Source organism: Rhinolophus sinicus, linkage group LG07 (assembly GCF_036562045.2).
Source record: "Rhinolophus sinicus isolate RSC01 linkage group LG07, ASM3656204v1, whole genome shotgun sequence".
Taxonomy (NCBI): Eukaryota; Metazoa; Chordata; class Mammalia; order Chiroptera; family Rhinolophidae; genus Rhinolophus; species Rhinolophus sinicus.
This window is the reverse complement of record NC_133757.1, coordinates 78,474,532-78,495,739: the sequence shown is the minus strand read 5'-3', so window position 1 is coordinate 78,495,739 and position 21,208 is coordinate 78,474,532. Positions and strand designations below refer to the sequence as shown.

The window sequence follows — 21,208 nt, the reverse complement described above, 5'->3', positions numbered from 1 at the left end:
CACCGTGAACACAGGCCTGTTACACTGGTGAAAAGCATGTAAAGAAGTAAAACCTGCAGTCACACCCACAGCACGTACACTCAAATTGGACACTAGGGATTAGCACGGCCCCTGCGCAAGGATGACGCAAAGACAGCCGAGTGTGGTGTTGCCATAAAGAGAAGATGGCGGGTGTTGGGGCAACACCCTGACATCTGGGAGTGAGAAGAGGGTGCCAGAGTCCAGCATGTGGGCAGACTCCTTTTCACTACTGTGTGATACCGTGCGTCTGTGAGAATGTCAGTAGAGGGATTCCATTGGATTCGTTGGGGGCAGGGCAGGGGAATGATGGGTGAATTCTTAATACTGTTGATGTGGAATGCTTTTGAAAAGAGCTTTTAGAAAGTCATTGTCAAGGTACTTTGCAAAAATCTGATAATGAAGTGAATGTTTACTCCCAGAATTAAGGAGCCCAATGGCCAAGTAGAAACCCGTTCCACCCTTGTTCCTTGCAAAGGCTCAAGGCCTGCTGGTCGCAGGCCCCCCCTCAGTGACACAGTCACTGCCAGTTGGGTGTTTTCCCCTCACTGGCTGTGTGGGCGCCTCCCCAGCGTCCCCGTTCCTGTCTGATAATCCCTAAAGGACACGCCAGTAGGAGTGTCTGCCCCAGGGCCCCAGAGGCGGCCAGGAATCAGGGCACGTGACACAGTGGAGCCCCCATCAGCACACAGGCTCTGTCCAGTCACGTCTGCTGCCATCGGAAGAGAGGTCCCTGCTTTGTCCTTGAACGAGAGTTTAGTGGCCTGGCCTGGAGGCTGCAGTTCTTGAGTGGTCATAGGTCCCCTGCTCCCAGAGAAGAAGCCAGGGTCTTCCTGCTGACGGGGTTTCCCTGGCATCGTTTCTCTCAGGCCAGTCTGTCCTAAGCACCAGTCCTGGTGGCCAGAATCCTTGTCCTAAGACAGTGGGGCATGAGGGTTCCTAAGGGAGTCCCAGCTCGGGGCACCATGGGAAGGTGGGTCAGCTGGGGGCAGGGCGGCAGCCTCTGTGTATTCAGGGCAACTTGTCCAAACTGCCTCAGGCTTCCTTACGTGACGCCCTTCCTGGCATAGACAGAGAGACACTGAGCAGGGGCAGCCCTGATCCAGGAATATATGGGAGGTTAGCCTCAGGTGCTCAGCTTTCCAGTGGCCCCGCCACAGAGCTGGCGGCTGACAGCTGTGGCACAGTCCTCGAGGGTTGAGATGTAAAGAACAGGCAACACGTTCCCCGGGAAGCTGGCTCTGACGAGGCGCCACCTCACCCCTGTACTGTGCCATTTAACTGGGCAGACAGAGCGAAGCCAGGAGGGGCCATAGCGAGACTCTTGGTGTTGCCCCTGGGCATGTCTGGGGCAGCCCCCCCAATCCCTCGGGAACACCTGGTCTTCATCTGTGGGACTTCTGGGACCCCATAAACCCTCTTCTTGAGCATCACTCGGCCCTGGTGGGGAGCTGGGCCACGCATGAGGAGGCTGTTCAGCCTCTGCTGTCTTTCCTTTCAGACAGGGTCCAGGCCCAAGTCCTGCGAGGTCCCTGGAATCAAGTAAGTGACAGCGAGGCCCGCCCTGCATGCTCGGACAACCCCCGATCCCCTGATGCTCATGAGGCTGCAAGTCCCGGCAAGAAGAGTGCTGAGCTGCTGGCGGCCACCCAGCAAGGCTGTCTGGGGGGGGATGCTTTCACACCTCAGACATACCCTGTCCCCGGGCAACGGGAGGACCCTGACCCCATCCCCTGTCCTACAGGGATAGGTTGCTTCCTAAGGTCCCATTGGAGGTGTAGGCTGATAGTTGTTCCTCGAGCATGGTAGAACCTAATAGCAGGGTGTCATTTTCACCTGTTAGTTTCTTTCACAAGCTCCTTCCCATCACTGCTGCAGCTTCTGGGGGAACATAGGCAGCTACCGTCCAAAAAAGAGCTCACCCCCCATGTCTGGCCTTTTCCCAGCATTTTTCCATCTGCTGACCAGGAAAACACTACAGCCCTGATCCCTGCCACCCACAACACCGGGGGCTCCCTGCCCGACCTGACCAACATCCACTTCCCCTCCCCGCTCCCTACCCCGCTGGACCCTGAGGAGCCCGCCTTCCCCGCTCTCAGCAGCTCCAGCAGCACCGGCAATCTCGCTGCCAACCTGACACATCTGGGCATCGGCACCGGCCAGGGTAAGGCTGGGTGGGCGGGGACACTTCCTTCCCCAGAGAGCTCTCCTCCTAGTGAGGACAGCGTGTGTGTGTGTGAGCAGTGACTGAGCAGGGTCATGTCCCAAATGCCATGCCGGGGAGGGGGCAGAGCCTAGTCAGGGGCTCAGCGTTACCAGGCTGCCCCAAGGAGAATGGCGTCCAGGCGGAGGGCACTACCTGAGCAAAGACCGGCGGTGGGAAGCTCATGGTGCCCCCGGGGATGGGACAGTGGTTCTGAGGGGTGCTGGGGGCTTCAGAGAGAGGGGTGGACTAGGCTTTCCCTGCCCTTCACGCTCTTCTGACCCCACAGCTGGCTGTGGCTGCCTGCTTTGGACACTCCAGCCTGGCCCCTTCCCCAGGCTCCATACTCATTTTCCCCGGCCGTGTCCTGAGGGATGACCCATGGGTCCCTTGCCCATCCCAGTATCTCCTGGCACTGCCCCAGTCCCGTTCTCTCTGGGGGCCAGTGGCACTGTTTCCCTGCGGCTTGGGCCAGAGACCTGGAGTTCTCCTCCTCGATCCCTCTGTCTTTTTGCACCCCCTGACTTGCTGGCATGTCCTGTCAGCCCCAACTCAGACCCTCCTCACCCTTCCCAACTTCCACACGCCGCCCCCTTCCCAGTCCTGGCCTCTTCTCCACCCAGAACAGCTGTCAGCTCGTGGCCTTCCTCTCCTTGGGACCTGGCTTAGCCCCTTACCTCTGATACCTCTTCTCTATACCTTTCCTCTCCATCTGATGAGCTCACCTTGCAGCCTTTGTACCTGCTGTTCTTGCCCCCATGGTCCTCTTTTCATTTAGGCGGCAGGGGGCCTCTCACCTGCCCCATCTCCGCTCACACCTTCTCCCCTCAAGGGAGGCCTCCTGGCCTCGTCACACCCTCCATGGGCCTCTCACACAGACTTGCTTTTCTATCCTCGCCTTGTTGCTATTGAATTACTACCTTGCTTTCTCTTGTCCCCTGGGCTGGGCCTAACTCTCCTGTGTCCCTGTCGTGACCCCTGCATCAAGTTGATTGTGGGATGTGCGGGTTTGCATCCAGGCAGGAGAAGGGGCAGCCTCCAGCAGCCCCGGGGGTAGGGGGCCCCTCTGTGAGCCCACAGGTGTTGGGACCTGGTGGTCAGTGAGAGCACTACATCATATGCCCTCCATCCTGCCCACGGGCCACAGAATGGCCCACACTCACTGGTCTATCACCCTGAGTGTGGTGGGCAGGGCCATACAGCATTTTCTGAGAGAATCACATGCTTAGTGTCCCATTTGTCACAGCCCCTCTGGCCCCCCAGAAAGAACAGGCTGTTGGAGAGGGCGGCAGCCCCTGGCAGGGCAGGGCCCCATTGGACACTTTGCAGAGAGATTGCAGGGGCAGTCGTCCGGCCTGGGAGCTGGGCTGATGGGGTGAGCAAAGGAGAGTCAGCCCTGGTTCTGGTGCCATGTTCCTAGGTTTTCAAAGCAGAGGGTGGAGACCAGACAGTGCAGAGTGGAGTGGGGCCTCTGGCCTGATTGTGTCAAGACTGTTCTTCACACGCCTGGCCCCATGCCTGCCAAGGCATAGCCACCAGGCAGAAGGCATCCACCCAGCCGTGCCCCCACCCCCACCCCCGCCCAGGGAAGGCACACAGGACACACAGAGCCTGAGACCCATGGCCCCCAGAGATGGGTAGGCAGCAGCACATACACCAGCCTGTGTAAAGAAAACAATTGGAAGGAAGGTTGTCTCTGGGGCACTGGGCCCCCTGCTGGTGCAGACACTGCCATTTCCTGGGCCCTGTTTTTCCAACATCTTGCTGAGGCCTCTGGAGTACCACCCGCTTCGCCCGAGGGTCCTTGGCAGCCCCCCAGCGCCTGCCGGGAGCCGTACACCTCCAGCCTGAGCAGAGTCTAAACAAGCTCAGGAAAACAGCACATGTGAAAGCAGTAGACCCCAAGCTGGGGTGGCGGGGGGAGCTGCCTGGCTCCAGTGTCGGCCGGTGATGTCTGACATGTGTTGGGTTGTTTGCGAACCTGCCGCTCCAGCAGCTCGCCTGGCAGGGACTCTGCTTTCCAGGCGCATTTTAAATCAAGCTGAGCCATGGCCCTTGGCACATGTGGAGATCGCCCCCCTACCCAGCACACCCGCCCGTCAGAACGTGAGCCCCCAAGGAGGAAGAGGCCTCCCCACTAGGGAAACAGCGGCCCCTCTCGTCCTCTTCCACATTTGCTGAAGTTGTTTCCTTGGCTATCCACTGGGACCCGGAAGGACAGCAGGCCCACATCTTCCTTCCTAGCAGTACTCTGCACCCAGCTTCCCGGCACTCAGGGCTTACGTGCCTCAGGCCAGGCCCCTGCCACCTGGCCCGCCCTCCCCTGGCAGCTCTCCCTGCCCGCCCAGACTTCCCTTCCAGCTGGCCCCACTCCTTTTCCCAAAGGTGATCCAGTTTGCCAAAAGGAATTCAACAGCAAGGCGTCTGTCCACCCTCCCAGCCCCCATGTGAGGCCAGGAGCTCACGCTGCAGCCCAGCAAAGGCTTAAAAAATGCCTTTGTCTTCAGGGCAGATGTTAGAGACTGGCAGCCCAGGGCCAAACCCAGCCCACTGGTGTATTTTGTCTGGCCTGTGAATGTGTGCGTGACGCTTTGAATAGACACTTACACATCAGGAGAGTGCATGTAAAAATCTGGATTTCTGGCTTCTCTTAAATCAAGGCCTCTCAGCGGTGGACTGAGGCCTGGTGCCTCGAGATGGGCCAGAGCTCTCCAGTTTTCCACAGGCGCCCGCCCCCCCCCCCCGCCCCTGAAGTCCCACTGTCCTCTCGTTCCTGGCACCTGCCTCTGCTGCTTACTGAACCTCGACATCTGCTCTCTGGGTGTCGTGTGTTCCTCAATCTGCTGAACACATGAGGTGGTAGACGCTCCGAGATGATGCAGAAATGGCCCAGGGTCCCCACTCCACTGTGTGCTCTGAGCAGGTGTCTCCAGGACTCCTGCCCAGGCCCCTTGACAGTGCCTCACTTGGCATGGCTGTGTCCACAGCAGCCTGATTCTGGGTCCCAAGGTCTGTGCAGAAAGTGGACCCCTGGGCCCTGCCTTGCAAGCAGTCCACAGTGCCAGTCCCCCCCGTACCCCCCCTCCCCACACACACACACACACAGTGCTGTGCTGGGAGGAGCCACCAAGGGAGTCCAAGGGGAAGTGCAGGCGTGACCGGGCTCGCCTTGCACGGATGACACAGCCCCTGCAAGCAGCTGCCCTGGGCAGAGAGAAGGCTGCCTGTCATCTCCTGTAGCTGTGTTGGCTGCATTCCCGCTGGCCCATGAACCTGCTGTTTTACCCACTGGAACAAGGTTGATCTGGTGCCCTCGGCAGGATAGGCCTGGCTCTCCTGGGTGAGTCAGGCACCTTCACTGGCCTTGACTGTGGGCCAGACTTACCAGAGCTTCTCACAACCTCATTAGGGCCTCATGGTGAACTCACAAGGGCAGCTGTCATCATCTCCATCTCAGTGATGAGGAAACCGAGTCTGGAAGATCAAGCCAGGCCCCCAGGGCTCCCCGTGGCAACAGGGGGGTCTGTCATCCTGGCAGGATAACTCTGCAGGCCTCAACTGCTGCCACACTGAACTTGACCTCACTCAGCTCTTTCACAATGGGTGTATCCAGGGATTAGATCTCTGGGGGAGGGGACTGAGGGGAAGGACGGGGCAACGTGGAGTCTGTGGCAGGAACTCCATCAGATACAATGGTTTTGGAAGAAGAGAAAGAGTAACAGTTTCTAGTTTGGGCATCCCAATGAGTCTGCTGCTCCAGCATGGAGAGAGACTTACTGTGCTTCCCCGAAAATAAGACCTAGCCGGGCCATCAGCTCTCATGCATTTTTTGGAGCAAAAATTAATATAAGACCCGGTCTTATTTTACTATAATTTAAGACCGGGTCTTACATAATATAATATTTATATTAATTTTTGCCCCAAAAGACGCAGGAGAGCTGATGGTCCAGCTGGGTCTTATTTTCGGGGAAGCACGGTAGGTGGGGGGAGAAGAACGTGGACATGAGATGGCGGGGCTGCCAGGTAACAGGTCTGGGGCTGAGAGATCTGGCTGCAGGAGTGGTTACAGGAAGGCATGTGCATCAAAGGAAGGTGAGGAGAGCGGGGGGTCAAGAGGAAACGCAGTGTTGGGGAGAATCAACTTGCTTGAAACTAACCAAAACTCAAGGCAGTTTAGAAAAAAAAGGAGATTGATTGTCTCCCAAAGACAGGAAGTGCCAGTGTGGCTGTATCCAGGGTTCAGGAGCTACTTCTCTCTCATTCTCCAGCCTAACCTCCCCTTTCCACCCACAGGAGGCTCCAACATGTATAGAGCTCCAGACCGCCCTTCCTGGAGTTCCATTGAAAGTCCTGGGGCAGGCACTCATTAGATCAGCCTGGTCACATGTCCAACTAGGGGCAAATCACGTGGTAGTCCACAGGCAGGGAAGTGCTGCCTGGTTGGCAGGGCCCACAGGACATGCCCCTCCTAGAGAGAGGGCAGGATCGGGTGGAGAGTGTTGGTCAGCATGGGAGGAGGGAAGGAGAACAGCCCACACAGAGCTGGGGGCCCCAATGGCAAGGAATTGGGGCCTTGGAAGGGGAGGGCATCCTGGGTTTGGCAATCAGGGCATGCTCACTGGCTTCTGACTGAGAGATTGAGCTGTCTCCAGCAGTGGCTGTGGGTGTGTGAGTGGCCCTTTGGAGGCCGGAGTCATACCCACCCTCCCTTCCAGGGATGAACACGCCAGGCTCCTCACCGCAGCACCGACCAGCTGGTGTCAGCCCGCTGTCCCTGAGCTCCGAGGCACGACGGCAACAGGCCCAGCAGCAGGTGTCGCCCACCCTCTCCCCGCTGTCACCCATTACTCAGGTGTGAGGGCGAGGTGGGGTGGGGGGTGGCCCAGCTCTGCCTCTCTGGGAGGCCTCCCACTCCTTCCGGGGGGCTGCAGAAACATCCCGGCATTTTTTGGCTTTCTGTCAACTTGTAAACACATGGGAAAATAGGTTAATCAGTGGCCTGGAGTCTCCTTATACCGTCCCGGACAGGACTGATGTTAGCTCATGCCGTGTGAGTGGGCATGCTTTATTACGGTGTTTTCTTCTTTAGGATCTAGTCGAAATTTTCCAAAATCGAATTTTAGAGAGTATTATTTTTTCTTTTTCTAATTTACTGTAATTTTACTTCATCTATTTTTCTGGTAGTTTCGTGTGTCTAGCAGTTGGTCCGTTTTATCTGGGTTACACAGCAAGCTGGTGTGTGGTTGTTCACGGTAATGGTCGTCTCTCTAACTCTTTCATTTCTGTCAAGTTAGTATGTTCCCACTTTTGTTTCTGGTTTCAGTCATTTGATTCTTCTCTTATTTACTTAGTCGAGGCTCATAGGATGAGTTAGGAAGCATTCCCTCCTCTTCCGGTTTTGGGAAGAGTTTGAGACTTTGTTTGAGACTGATGTTAACTACTGACATTTGGTAGAATTCATGAGCGAAGCCACCTGGGTCTGAGCTCTAATCTCCCCTGGGATGTTTTTTTGATGACTGATTCAACCTCCTTACTTGATACAGGTCTACTCAGGTTTTCTGTTTCTTCTTGGGTCAGTTTTGGTAGTTTGTATGTTTCTAGGAATTTGTCCATTTTGTCTATCTTTAAAAAAATCTCTGACAGGTAACATTTTTAACATTTTTGCTGTTTGTTTTTTAACATAACCTGGATGGCGTCACCCACTTATAACAATGTTAAGTCATTCCTTCACTCCTTCTGATGCCTGTCCTGGGCATGGTTCCCCTTCTTGTCTCTGTCTGCTTTTATGGTTGGTGGTCTTATCAGATCAGGACCCAAGCAGAGCCATGGTGGTTCTGTGTCACCGGTCCCTCCATCTGTGACCCCTGCCCCTCCTCTCCACCTCCAGTTTCTTAGACCTGCTTTCCACTTCCTGGAAAGTCCTTTGTGATCACTAACTACCCACCACTTATTAGAGGCTGGGCATCTGCTAAATGTTCACATCCCGTAGCTCGGGGGCATGTCCCACCTCCCTCACAGGGCAGGAGTCCCGCCTGCCCCAGGGACCGTCTGCGGATTCATGACCATTGAAAACTTCCCTCTGATGATGTTCCTGATGTTCCCCCTTCCCGCTCCGAGAAGGCCTGAACTGGTTATCACCGAGTGGCCACACCAGTGCCTCCAACAGTCACACGCCCTCTAACCTCCCCAGATGGGCCAGGCTATAGGGTGGTGGTGGAGGGCCCCTTCCCCGCCAGGACCACAGAGGGGCTTGGCGCTGGCCACCTGCGGGGCTACCGGAGTGTGGTGCCTGGTGCCTGCTAGCCCCACCCCCACCCCCCATCCCCCCGTGGGGAAACTCCAGTTCAGAGAGGCCAGGGACCTCCTGAACTTGAGCAAGTATAGAGGACAGTGATTGCCTCTCGATGTGTGGTGAGGGTGAAAGAAAGGCTGGTTGGGTGCAGGGTACAGCCAGATGGATTTGACACCCAGGTCCTGTGCAGCTGCAGCCTAACCCTCCTTAGCGCTGGGCCAGGCCCCCCCTGGGCTTGCACTTCCCAGGTTCACCCATGACATCATTGCTGAGCTTGCCGGGCCGTCTGGGCCCCCCCGGACCAAGTGCTCATGGCCTGGCCCTCACTGCTGAGCACGCCTCTGCCTGATGCCCTCTTCTCTCCGCAGGCTGTGGCCATGGATGCCCTATCTCTGGAGCAGCAGTTGCCCTACGCCTTCTTCACCCAGGCAGGCTCCCAGCAGCCACCCCCACCACAGCCCCAGCCCCCACCACCTCCGCCGCCTGCATCCCAGCAGCAGCCACCCCCACCACCTCCGCAGGTGCCTGTTGGCCTTCCCCTGGGCGGCCCCCTGATGCCGAGCACCAGCCTGACGCGGGGGCCCCAGCTGCCCCCGCTCTCGGTCACGGTACCGTCCTCTCTCCCCCAGTCCCCCCCAGACAACCCAGGCCAGCCACCAATGGGGATCGACATCGCTTCGGTAAGCCCAGGACGGGGTCTGCAGGGCCTGGCTGGGAGGTTGTGCAGGAGGAGCCCGGGGCTGTGGGAGGCCCCACTGGGCACCCAGGGCCCAAGGACAGTTGGTGCCCAGCTGACTCTGCAGCCCCCTCAAGGCTCCACTTAGAGGCCAGCTTGCCAGTGTTCAGGGCTAAAGCAGACACTGCTGGGGGCCGGGCACACAGCAAGGTGTCTTCTTGGAATCCTCAAGCCGAGGTTTTCACCCCATGTACATATATGGAAACTGAGGCACAAGTGGGGGTCAGTGCCCACACTTCACCCAAGATGGACCACCTGTGTCTGGCTGCCAAGCCCTTCCCCATAGCGTTTGATACCTCCCCCTCTGCCCTTCCCATCCAAAAAAGGGCTTTGCTGGAGGTAATGAGAGCACAGCTCTCAGGACCTGGGGAACAGGCGTCTGGTAGCCAGAGGGATGGAGGTGAACTTGGAAGGGAGGAAGGGGCCGGGGGCTGCAGCTCAGACCTTGGGACCTCCTGTCTAGGTTGGGGGCTGCAGCTCAATTATAGGATGGGACCCCCTACCTGGGACCTAGAGGGCTAAGTTCAGACCAGGGGACCCCCCCTGCTATGGAGCTGTAGGGAGCTGCAGCCCAGACCATGGGACCCCTTATCTGGGCTGAGCTCAGGGTAGTGAGTGCTGGGTTTTTAACTCTGCAACCCCAAAGCTTCTTGATTGTTCAGACTTTGACTCTGGTTATCCTGGTAGGAAGAGGGTGGTAACAGCTACCTTTGGCTACATCCAGGGGAACAGAAACCCATGTTTGGGGCACAGGGAGCCTTCAGCTGCCAGCCACAGGATAAATGCCATTAGAACATCATGTGATCTGCAAAGAACAGCATACCCCTGCCCCCTGAACTGGCAGAGCAGGCAGTGACCTAACAGTAGAGACCCGTGTTTCCAAGCTGCTTCAATCCCCCAGAGGGCAGACCCAACATCCCCCACACACACAGGAAAGCACCTAAGGCTTTCCTTTGGCAGAAACACAGGTGTAGGGGCTGCTCTGATGCCAGGTCTGGCCTGGGCACCCAGTTCTCTGATGCCCTCCTGCAGTGGGGCCTGGCTGTGGAGCCAGGCAGACGTTGGCGCGTGGGTGGCACTGCTCCTCGTCAGGCTCCCAGCGTAGGGCGTGTGTCGCCGTATAACCCCCCAGGGACTGCGGCTCCCTTGGAGCACAGGCAGCCACCTCCAGAGCTTCTGCAGATACACCCAGGCAAGGAAAACATCCCTCTGGATATTTTCCTGGTCTTCGCAAGTGACCATGCTGGTACCAGCCATACCCTGCTAATTGAGCCCTTGTGCCCTGCCCAGGCTCAGCCTCCAGCCCAAAAATGTGGCTGCGTGTACGTGTGTGAGGGTGAGTGCTCTGCAGCCTGCTGAGTTGAAGCGGACCCCTCCCTCCCTCACAGCCCTCTTGGGAGACTCAGGCTGGGTTCCAGGCTCTCCATCCGCAGCCCCCACACCTGGGAGCTGGCTTTGGAGGCAGGTCCCCGTGAGGCCCCGGGCTCTGGCAGGGCTCAGGGGCCCATTCTTCCTGCAGGTGCCCCAAGTTCTCTGCTCACTGAGGTGTGGGGGGGACTCAGTGGGGAGCCAGGCGGGGGCCTCTGGGTTCTGACCTGTCTCTCGTTGTAGGCCCCAGCTCTGCAGCAGTACCGCACTAGTGCTGGCTCCCCGGCCAACCAGTCTCCCACTTCGCCTGTCTCCAATCAAGGCTTCTCCCCTGGGAGCTCCCCGCAAGTAAGGGACACCGCCACCCCCTGCCCCAGCCTCACTTCACACCTCTGTGCCCCCTCCCGCCTGCCACCATCTGTGCTTCACGCCTCAGTTCATCCCATCTCGTCCGCTCCACGGGGTGGGGAGAGGAGGGTGCTGCACCTCTGTGGTCTGTGCGATGCCCCAGCTGGGGGTGGCGGGCCCCTCGCTTGTCTTATTGACCTCGGTGTCAGCCACACCCTGGCTCTTTGCCCAGTGGCTGGGGACACACCACGTCCAGCAGCCTGTGCATATAGCCCTGCCTGCATCTGCTTGCCCTGAGGCTCGGCGCCATGAGGCTTCCGGAAATAGGCGCGCTCCCCTTGCTTGGGGGCACAGCTGAGGTTACTGCAAGCTGTGGTGGGAGCTCCAACTCCTCAACCCCCGCCCCGCTGCCCCACAGGACGTCATGTCCCCCAGGAAGCTTCCTTGAGCAGCACTGCAGCCTATTGTGTCCTTGTTCCCCACCCACAGGTGAGACGGAGTCCGGCCACAGGCAACAGGCAGGGCTTGACCATGCCCATCAGACACGGGTCCCCCCCACACCCAGCACAGCTGAGTCCCCATCGCTAACACACACGCACAGACCCTGTCCAGGTTCTTCAGGGTTTCTCCCAGCCTGGCTCAGCCATGGCCACACTCCATCCATCTCATTCCGTCAGAGGAGAAGGGGCACCCGCAAAGCTGACATCCAGGCCTGAAACATCTCACTCTAGCAGTGGAGCCTTCCCGGGACCCCGCCCCTCTGTCCCCAAAATGTCACCAGGCTAAGAAACCCTGCAGTGCCCCAGGCCCTGAGGCCACCTTCTCTGCCCAATGGAGGTAGGATTCTCCTTCTTGCATAGATCAGGGAGCGGAGCTGCCCTTCCAAGCAGGACCTGGCAGGAATGACATCAGGCTCCTTTGTCCCAGGGGACATGCCCCACTGTCGCCATCTCTGCAGCTCTCAGCCTTGCACTCTGGGCCCAGCCCTATGTGTCAGGACAGTGGGTGTCCCACTCGAGGAGGACATGAGGCTCCATCTATTACAGGATGGGCTGTCTCAAGGCACTTCCTCCTACAGCTGTCAGGGGTCCTGATGGTACCATCGGGGTGCAGTCTCCTGCTCCACAGGCAGGTAGGGAGGGTGGCAGTAAGCTCGGGAGAAGCCGGGGCTCGGCCTGGTGTCTGCACACTCGGTCCATCCACGTCAGCTCTGAGCTCTCCTGGCTCCTGGAAAGTGTCTGGTCTCATCTTGTGTTGCTGTGGAATGCAGCGGGCGGGAGACGCTGGTTCAGGCAGGGGAAGCCGCCAGTGGGGCCTGTCCCAGGTGGCCTGACCCTCTCATTCAAGGCAGGACAGGAATTTAAGGTTTGAGCAGATGTCTCTCAGCTATTTACCTGAACTAAAAGGGTCCATTCCGGGCAGAGCGTGTTCCTGTTTCGTCAAGCCCATGCCTGTGTGTCAGTCCTGTCTGTCCGTCATGTGCTGGCGAGGAAGGCAGGCTACTCACTCAGGTGTGGCGGGGCTGTCCGGCTGTCTGAGCCCAAAGGGACATACTGGCTGAGAGGGACAAGGGACTTGTTTAGAGGCAAACAGGACCGGGCAGAGGGCAGCCCTGACTTCCCACTGCAGCTTGGGCCCTTCAGGACACGCTCATCAGTCCCATGGGCCCAGATCTCCCCATGGTGCAGCCATTATCCCCCCTGGATCTGTGGAGCAGCAGGGACTCCACTTGGCTTTGAGCAGATGTCCTGGGCCTCAGGCAACTGGAATTGTGTCCCACGTGCTGCCTCCCCCTTCCATTCTGAGAAAACCCTCATGGCACCCTCACAAGAGAAACTGTAGCCTGGGGTCTGCTGGGCATGCTGTGCCTCTCTGGGACCAAGGCCCTGGGCACAGGAACAGGTACCCCAGAACAAACCCCCTTCCTTCATGAGCAAACCCAGCTGAAACCTTCAGCCCCTTTTCCAATCCTGAAGCTGGTGATTTTTAACTCTTCCCTGGTTTTTGAATAGAACGTTTGTCCCCAGGGGCCTTCCTGCCTGCTGGGGTAGCCATCTGTCCCTTTCTGCTCTCAGCCCACTGAACACCCAGAGCAGCCAGTAGATTTGTGGCCAACCCCGTCTGGGATGGAGGCCCAAGACTCAAGCTTTGGCTGTTGTCAGAGCATGTGGAGAGCTTTCTAGAACAGGGAGCTCAGATCCAGGGCCTTTGTGTAGACATTTGAAAGGCGGCGTGCCTGGGACATGAGAATGGCCACGGTGCAGTAGCTTCCAAAAGCCACCTTTTTCTGCAGAGGTAACAGACTCAGGGTCTGGGCTAGAGATGGCTCTCCGCAGGCCTGGTGCGTCAGGCACTGTCTGGCCACACGCCGGCCACCCCTCTCCTCTCTCCCACACCCCATCGCTCCATCCTGCCATCCCTGGCAGCATCTCAGCAATGGGCAGGACCTCCAAGCTCCTCTTTCTAGCATCTCCACCACCTCTGAGTTCCTGGCCCCAGCTCCTCTCCCAGGGGAGCAGCCCCCACCCCCTTGCCCCAGCCAGCCTTGAACAAGCATGGGTGGAGCTGCATGCCTGCCCATGGGCCCTGGGGTCTTGAGGGCAGGCAGCCAGGGGCCCATAGGTGGGCAGGGGGCTTTCTACGTGCCTGTCCTGTGTTCACTTTGCACCTGTCCTGTCCGTGTGTGGGTGGCCTGCTGTGCTGTCCCATGTCTCCCCAGGGGCCTGACAAGGGTCACCAAGTCCTCGTCCATCCCTCCCCCCTTGGCCCCAGTCACATACTTTCCTCTGGGGTCGATCAGATGGGGTTCTTGATCTCCATGTGTCCCCCTCATCTTCTGTCTGATGGAAAGGAGGTCACCTCCACCTGGGCTCAAGGAGAGGAGATAGGGGCTGGTGCTTTGGAAGGTGTCAAGGTGCAGATTCCCCCCAGGAGCAGGCGGTGGACAGAAGCAGTCATCTTGAAATTAGGGGGGATGCCAGCTCAGAGTGGGCCTTCCTGGGAGCCCTGAGATAGCTGTCATCAGCCTCCCTCATCCGGAGCATCCTCCAGTCGGTCCCAGGGGCTTCCTTGTAGCCCCAATAGGACTGTGAGAACTCCCCCCAGCCACCCCCCTCAACCTGGTCTCAGGGACCATGACAACAGCAGGCGTCTCTTCTATCTGCAGCACTCTTCCACCCTGGGCAGTGTGTTTGGGGACTCGTACTATGAGCAGCAGATGGCGGCCAGGCAGGCCAATGCTCTGTCCCACCAGGTGAGCGGGCGCCTGGGCCATAGGGCCCCCAAGAGACGCTCGCCCAGACTCCGCCCTTGGGCGTGAGCTCCACTCCTCGCCCCTCCTGTCTCCAGGCAGTGGAGTGCATGGCTGCCTTTGCTTTCCATGGTGTCTGTGCCCTCTGAGGCATTGAATGCCAGCAGGGGTGGGCAGTGGCTGTCACAGTGGCACTTGGCATGGGCCATGCATGTGGGTTTACGGGAGGTCACGCTTGCTTTTTGTGGAGGCTGGAGTCAGGCCTGCAGACACAGGCGGGGTTGGCTGGTGCCCGGAGCTCCTTCACTCCCCATCCATCCATTTCTCCATCATGCAGCAAGCCCTGAGGGGGGTGTATGGGCAGGTCCAAGTGGGTTTGGGGAGGGCGATACCCTGGGGCCGAGGGACTCGTGCAGGCACCCCGGGGTGGACCTGAGCATGGCACTGGGCCTCCTATAGAGGAGGTGGTCCCAGCAGCCGCAGAAAGGCCAGCCCACAGCAGCTGGGGCTAGCGGCCAGCCTCACGCCCTGTGTCCCCTCCCAGCTGGAGCAGTTCAACATGATGGAGACTGCCATCAGCTCCAGCAGCCTGTACAGCCCGGGCTCTACACTCAACTACTCGCAGGCAGCCATGATGGGCCTGACAGGCAGCCACGGGAGCCTGCCGGACGCACAGCAGCTGGGCTATCCCAGCCACAGCAGTATTCCTAACATCATCCTCACAGGTGAGGCCCTGTGCATGTGGTCCTGGGCAAGGGCTCAGCCCCAGGGGGAGGGAACCCACTCCCCGCCCTGCACGGTGAGTCCTGACATGACCGAGGTGTCCCCACCCTTGACATGGAGGCCATGAGGCCAGACCCCTGACCTTGAGTCACTGCTGGGCTGCAGACAGGCCAGGGGGACACACAACTGGTCCCTAAATGAGGCATCCAGCACCCTGTGCTCAAAGCCAGAACTCGTCAGTCAGTCATCAAGCCCCACACCCTCCACCCAGGCCCCTGAACCCTCTGTGTGTTGGGGACGCAGGTGCCCAGTGCAGGGGGTGGGCCCTGACTCATGGGGTATGTCTTTTGCAGCCAGCTGACAGACGTGTAACACCTTTTACACGCTGCAATAAATGTCCCCAAGAGGCCTAAGCACAGCGCTCAGGTGCCCCAGGATGTGCATGGCACGTGTGAGAAAGTCCCGCTTCATCTAGCACAGAACTCAGACTCCTGAGGCCCTCCCCACCCCTAGCTTCTCCCCAAAGATTCTCCCCAAAGATTGAAGAAGGAAACAGTTCCCTTGTAAGCTGGGGCTGTCATGGGGTTGGGGGGGGGCTCCCCCTGGCGGTTCTCACTGACATTCCCAGTTGTGGGGATGGCATGCCTGGACCCCAAGTGCTGACTCAGTGCTTCTCCCCACCCCAAGGGTGCTTCAGAAGCCCGAGGAGGACCAGACCCCATGATCTCCCCAATAGCCCAGAAAGACCAGGATTGTCATACTGGTCCCCAGATGGGGAAACTGAGGCCCAAGAACTGCCTGCAAGTAGAGGAGGGAGCTCAGGTTTGAACCTGGGTCTCTGGGGGAACCCAGACTTCCTCCAGCCCACAAGGAGGGCCCCCGATGCACACGCTCCAGCCTGCTTCTCTGACGCAAACAGAGGAGACCAGCTGGCTGAGAGGGAGAGGCCCCCGCTGATGTCTGGGGCTGGATTTTTCTCTAGGAGGGGCCATCTTGTGTCTATGGGGTGTCTCCACCCACGGTGTCAATAGCACCCCTTCTCTCAGTTGTGACAACTAAAAATGCCCCCAGACGATAGCCGTGTCCTCTGGAGCACAGACTCCCAGTAAGCACCCCTGGGGTGGCCCAGTTCCTCTTCCCAGAGTATGGGGTGGGGAGCCAGAGCTAAGCTGAGACTTTTGTGCCCCCTCCCCAGTGACTGGAGAGTCCCCTCCCAGCCTCTCTAAAGAACTGACCAGCACACTGGCTGGGGTTGGTGATGTCAGCTTCGACGCCGATAGCCAGTTCCCCCTGGATGAACTCAAGATTGATCCCCTGACCCTGGACGGACTGCACATGCTGAACGACCCTGACATGGTTCTGGCCGACCCGGCCACTGAGGACACCTTCCGAATGGACCGTCTGTGAGCGTACATCCGGCACCATCACCCCGCCGGTCAGTGGCCCCAACGGCATCTCCCTGAGCCTGGGGACTGCACACTCCGTCCCCGCAAACGGCTGAGCTTGTGATTCTGAGCTTGCAATGCCGCCAAGTACCTCCCCCCACCCCTCCCCCCCAGCTGTCCACCTCTCTTGGGAGGCTGAGCATTGACCCCTCGGATCTGCCCTCTGCGCGTGCTCTCACCCCGTATCCCAGGCCATGAGCCATCTATCCCTGTAAGATGCAGAAAGCGTGTTGGGCAGGGCCACCGGCCTGGGGTCACCGGGGTCTGCGACATGGTGGGCAGACGTGCATTTCCGACTGTTGTCCAGCTCTCACTGCCTTCCTTCGTCCCCAGTCACCCACCTGCCAGCCCCAGCCCTTGGTTAGGTAGAGAGCCAGCCCCACCCGCCAAAGGGAGAGGGTGCCAGAGAGAGGGGCAGACTCAGCTCGAAATAAACACTATTTTGACTGCTGTCTTTTATATTCCTGAGCGCACAGAACGCTAGAGCCCTTCCTGTGGGGGTGAAGGCAAAGGTATAAACGGAGCAGCTAGACCTTCCCAGCCTCTTCCCGCCTTGCTCACCCCCCGCCTGGTCTCTCTGGAGGCTGCCAGGGGTCATTTCTGGGGGGTTTAGAACTTGTTTTCATCTTTCCTTCTCTGTATTGTGCTCGTTGTTACTGTTATTTACAGATAGGTGGGGGAGGGGTGGCCAGGGCATTTTTGTTGTGTTTTTTGTTTGTTTCTTTTGGTTTGTATTTACATTTTGGCTGTAGATGAGTACCTGACTCCTCCAAGCCAATACTTGCTTGAGAGCATGTTTTTATTCCAGAAATCCTATGTTATACATTTTTTAGGCTAACTGGAAGCAGTCCACTGTCTGAGCTGTCTCTGGCCTCTTTAGTTTCACCCCAAGTTATCTCAAAACAGAAGGGCCGAGCGGCTGCCCAGCTGGCCCAGTAAAGGCCGGTTGTGCCAAGTGGGGACTCTGGCAGAAGCTCAGGTGGTTGGAAGTGCCTCTGCTCCGGCCACGTAACAGACTCCTGGGAAGGAGTCCTTGTTTTTATTAAGGGTCTCCAGAGAAGACCGGGCTCTGCCAGGCCTCCTGAAGGTACTTGCCGATCCTCAGGGCGGGTGCATCCCAGACCCGGAGGCTGGCAACACCTGGCCCCTCTGCTCCCAGATGCTCCAGAGACGAGGCCGTCTCTCACCCCCACCCCAAGAGCCAGCTGACACCCCTCCAGCCACCTCTTTTGTAGCTCCTCCTGGCAGGGCTGGGTTTGGAGGCAAAGAGCAGCGTGCTTTTAGTGGCAGGTTTCCAGGTGCTTCTCCAAGTGCCTCAGGAAGCCGAGCTGACTGTCTCTGCCCTCCAGGCCCTGTGAGGGGGCAGCAGACTGGCTTTATTTTCTGTGGGCTGCTTTAGTAGGGGTCTGTTTCAGTCCCTTCCAAGTTGCATCTCGACTTGCTCCTCCACCTGCCTTCAGGCTGACACTTCTGCCTGGTGCATTTCTCTGTGGCGTCTCGACCACCCCTCCACCTGGACCTTGGGAACCCTCACCTCTGTGGGAACCAGATTTAATCCTAGCAACCATCCATCCTTGTTCCCCCGCTAGGTTGTTAGCAGTGTCTAAGTGGCCTGGCGGCCACACAGGTAAGAAAGGCCCCCTCAGTCACTTGTCCCCACCACCATTTGGTCTGGGGGACATGGTGTCTGTCCATCCAGGTCCAGGGCCTGTCCCCTCCCCGCAGTGGAGGCGGGGATAGAGATGGGGACATTTTTGTTTTAAAAGAAAATCTACATGTATATAGAAGAGTTTGGTTACCATTAGACTTGTATGTAGAACTTTTTAAAAAATGGCCTTAATAAAATTACAAGCAACCTTCCTGGATGCAACTTTCAAACAAGGCGTTGGGAACTCAGTGAGGGAGTCTTGTCAGCCCACGCTTCCCATCTGCGCAGTGCCAGTTCTGGGTGCAGACAGGCAGGAGAGGCCCATGGCCAGGAGCGCAGGTGACATTGTATTAACACATGGCCGCGGCCTGTGCGAGGCTTCGGTGCAGAGCTATTTTGGGAGGGTTCCCCACCACCACCACCAGGAGCCAGTGGCCAGGTGTCCCCGTGTCTTCCAAGGGGTCAACCCCGCCCGGGACTGGGGCGGCTTATGGAGTCTGCAACAGGGAACTTTGTTTTTTTTCTTAGATATCACTTCTCTACTAAATATTCTTGAGTTGCCAAGACTTTCTGAGGCAAGACAGCCTAAGGGAATCAGTCCTTTGACTTGTGAAGTGAAAATACTGTGATTTCAGGCGAGCTGCGCCGTGAGGGGCGGGCCCGGGCCTGCATCTTGTATATAGACCTGCCACCCTTGGCCTACTCACATGCTCGGGGCCAGCCTGGATGTCAGGCCTGGACACATGGCCCACACGGGCTCAGAGGCCGGCCATGCTGTCCCCCCAACACCCCAGAGTGCTCCTGGCTTTGGCCGAGCCCCTTCAGCTGTGCAAACCTTTCCCTTGGGAGCTCGAGCTGCCTGGCCTGTCCCACCTGCCTCGGTTTACCCTCTGCCCTCCAAGTCCCCAGGGCAGTGAGTTTGTTCTCATGTGGCTCCTGGGCAGAGGCTGGAGCCAGGGGTCAGCCCCTCTCTGTCCCCCCGAGAAGGGGGCTGCCTGGAGATGGCAGAGTCTTGTTGGGATTATGTCCCGTCACAGATGCCCACGCCGACTTCCCCCCGCTTGCCCTTACAGGGGGAAGACAGGCGGCGCTGGTTGGAGTGTCCTGCGTCCCCCTCCCCTTGACACTCTAGGCAGGAAGGGTGAGTGCCAGTCTCTTGGGGCAAGGGGGCCCTGAAGCCCTCAGTGGGAAGCTCAGGGGGCAGGTCGACCCCTCAGCAAAATTTGGAGACCCTACAGCCAATGGCCCAAAAGCCGGCCAGGCTCCCCTGCGGGGGCAAACCACAGCAGAAGGGGCTTAATTGTGCTGGGACCCTCACTGTGGTCCACAGGGCTCCCTGGGACCAGCTGTCCAGGGTGGGGGTGTGCACTGATGGCCCCTTCCTTAGTGACACCTCACACCCCAGTGTGCAGGGTGAACTTTTCCGCCTCTCTGTGCTGTTACCTGCTTGTGGGTTTTCAGGGCTGGAAGGAGGGTTCTGAGTGGTCGCTGTGTTTGGCCTGATTTTCATCAGCTGAGCTCCTGGGAGGACGCCCAGCAGGACACCCCATGGGAGGCTCAGGTGTCAGAGTGGGGTGGGTGAGGTCAGCTCTGTCATACACCGCAAGGAGACCCTGCGTGGAGGGTCTCATGTCCATCCATTCATGCGTCCTGCTGAGTGACGATGGATGTCAGATGTCGCACCTGCGGCCTGTCAGGTGGGACAAGGCAGGGCTGGGCCTGGGCAGCAGGATTGCCCCTCACCATGTCTGGTGTCCTGGACCTCATGAGTACCCATGAGCGACTGTCATTAGAGGGCCCCCAGAGCTGAGGTCACATGGGAACGTGCCCCATCCCCAGACCACCTCTGGAGGACCCTGTGCTGGTTCATAACCAAACATCCTTCCACACCTCCCCCCACAGGACTCCGAGCTCTCTGCATTTCCAGATGAGGCACCCCACCCCCATACAGGCTGGGTGTGTGAGGCCTGGAGGTGTTGGGGGGCTGACAAAGCAGCAGCTCCTGTCACTCTTCCTGGGTTCTGACGGAGCTATTGTCAGAGGCTGCCTGGGGCCCAGTGTGGGGGCTGAAAGGTCACGGGAACTGGGCCTCCTGGTCCTGGCCCATCGCCCCTGCAGGTGGCATTCCAGGCGAGGGGGCTGTGGCTCCCTGAGCCCTCCCCACATGGCTTGCAGAGCTGGAGGAAGGACTTGCCCACTTCCGAGGCCTGTCTGGGGTGAGTGGGCACCTGGTCTGTTTCTAACCCAGTCCTTCTTGGACCCCAGGCCCCCACCTCCTGGGGGTCTGATAGTATGTGACTGGGGATCCTTGGGACATTCCTCCGGGGGTGCTGGCTAGGTGGAGCTCAGGCACCTCTCATTACCCTCGCGCCACAGGCAACTGGCCACTTCAGGAGAGGCCTGGGAACTGGGGGGCTCCTGAGGGCATGGGGAGTAGAAGCAAGATCCTTGTGACCCGGGCCTCAGTCTTTCTCCTGTCAATGGCTGACCCAGGGTCGCCGGGCCCCAGGCTGCTCCGTCAGGGTGAGGGGCAAGGGCTGGATGTCAGGGTGACGCTGGCTGCAGGGAGCTCCTCTGCCTTCCACTCTCATGGCCAGTCCCAACACCTCATCCCGAGGAGCCAGGGACATGTGGCACGTGCGGGGTGGGGGCTGCCCCCATATCGCAGGGTTCTGGAATTGGGGGGCAAATGATGGCCAGCCCATCCTAACCTTTCAGTCATTTATGACCTCTTGCCCATTGGGGACAAGGGGACAGTGCTGTGGCCTTTGCCACCAGGAGGGTTTTGGCAGCTGAGGTCCATTGGCCCTGCCGTACCCTCCCCAGGAAACTGCCCCCCCCAGGGGCTGGGTGGCATCACTAATATATGCAAACCCACAGTCTGAGCCCTGCCCTGCCTGTGTCCCTCTGTCCCCAGGCTGGCTCTGCCCCTCTAGCATGTACTCTCTGCTATGGATGTCCTGTGGGCTGTGTGTGGACGCCTGCGTCGGGCGGGGGCAGGCGGCTCAGGGTGCACTTGGCCGGCCCCTGCCCGTCCTCTGGCGTGGACGCTTTTGTCTTTGTACCTTTGCATCCTTTGTAATGAAACCTAATAAAAATCCAATGTTTTCGTCTCTGTCTCCTCCCCTTTTTCCTGTCTCTCCCCCATAACAGAGATGAAACGTGAGTACTGCAGGT

General features: G+C 58.7%; 1 protein-coding gene across 7 annotated transcripts in view; it reads left to right on the top strand.

Annotated features, from left to right (window-relative positions):
* Positions 1-21,146, top strand: part of CRTC1 (CREB regulated transcription coactivator 1) — a 56,790-nt gene extending 35,644 nt beyond the window's left edge. For 2 of the 7 annotated variants that reach the window (XM_074337828.1, XM_074337831.1), the window contains 9 exons: positions 1,520-1,560; positions 1,965-2,182; positions 6,937-7,073; positions 8,882-9,034; positions 9,143-9,193; positions 10,861-10,965; positions 14,132-14,218; positions 14,760-14,940; positions 16,134-21,146. In XM_074337828.1, coding sequence (XP_074193929.1) covers positions 1,520-1,560; positions 1,965-2,182; positions 6,937-7,073; positions 8,882-9,034; positions 9,143-9,193; positions 10,861-10,965; positions 14,132-14,218; positions 14,760-14,940; positions 16,134-16,345 — 1,185 coding nt within the window. In that variant the 3' untranslated portion in view covers positions 16,346-21,146. Of the gene's footprint in view, positions 1-1,519; positions 1,561-1,964; positions 2,183-6,936; positions 7,074-8,881; positions 9,194-10,860; positions 10,966-14,131; positions 14,219-14,759; positions 14,941-16,133 lie in introns of all 7 variants that reach the window. The other 5 variants (XM_074337825.1, XM_074337826.1, XM_074337829.1 and 2 more) reach the window with 4 other exon arrangements.
* The last annotated feature ends 62 nt before the right edge of the window (positions 21,147-21,208 follow it).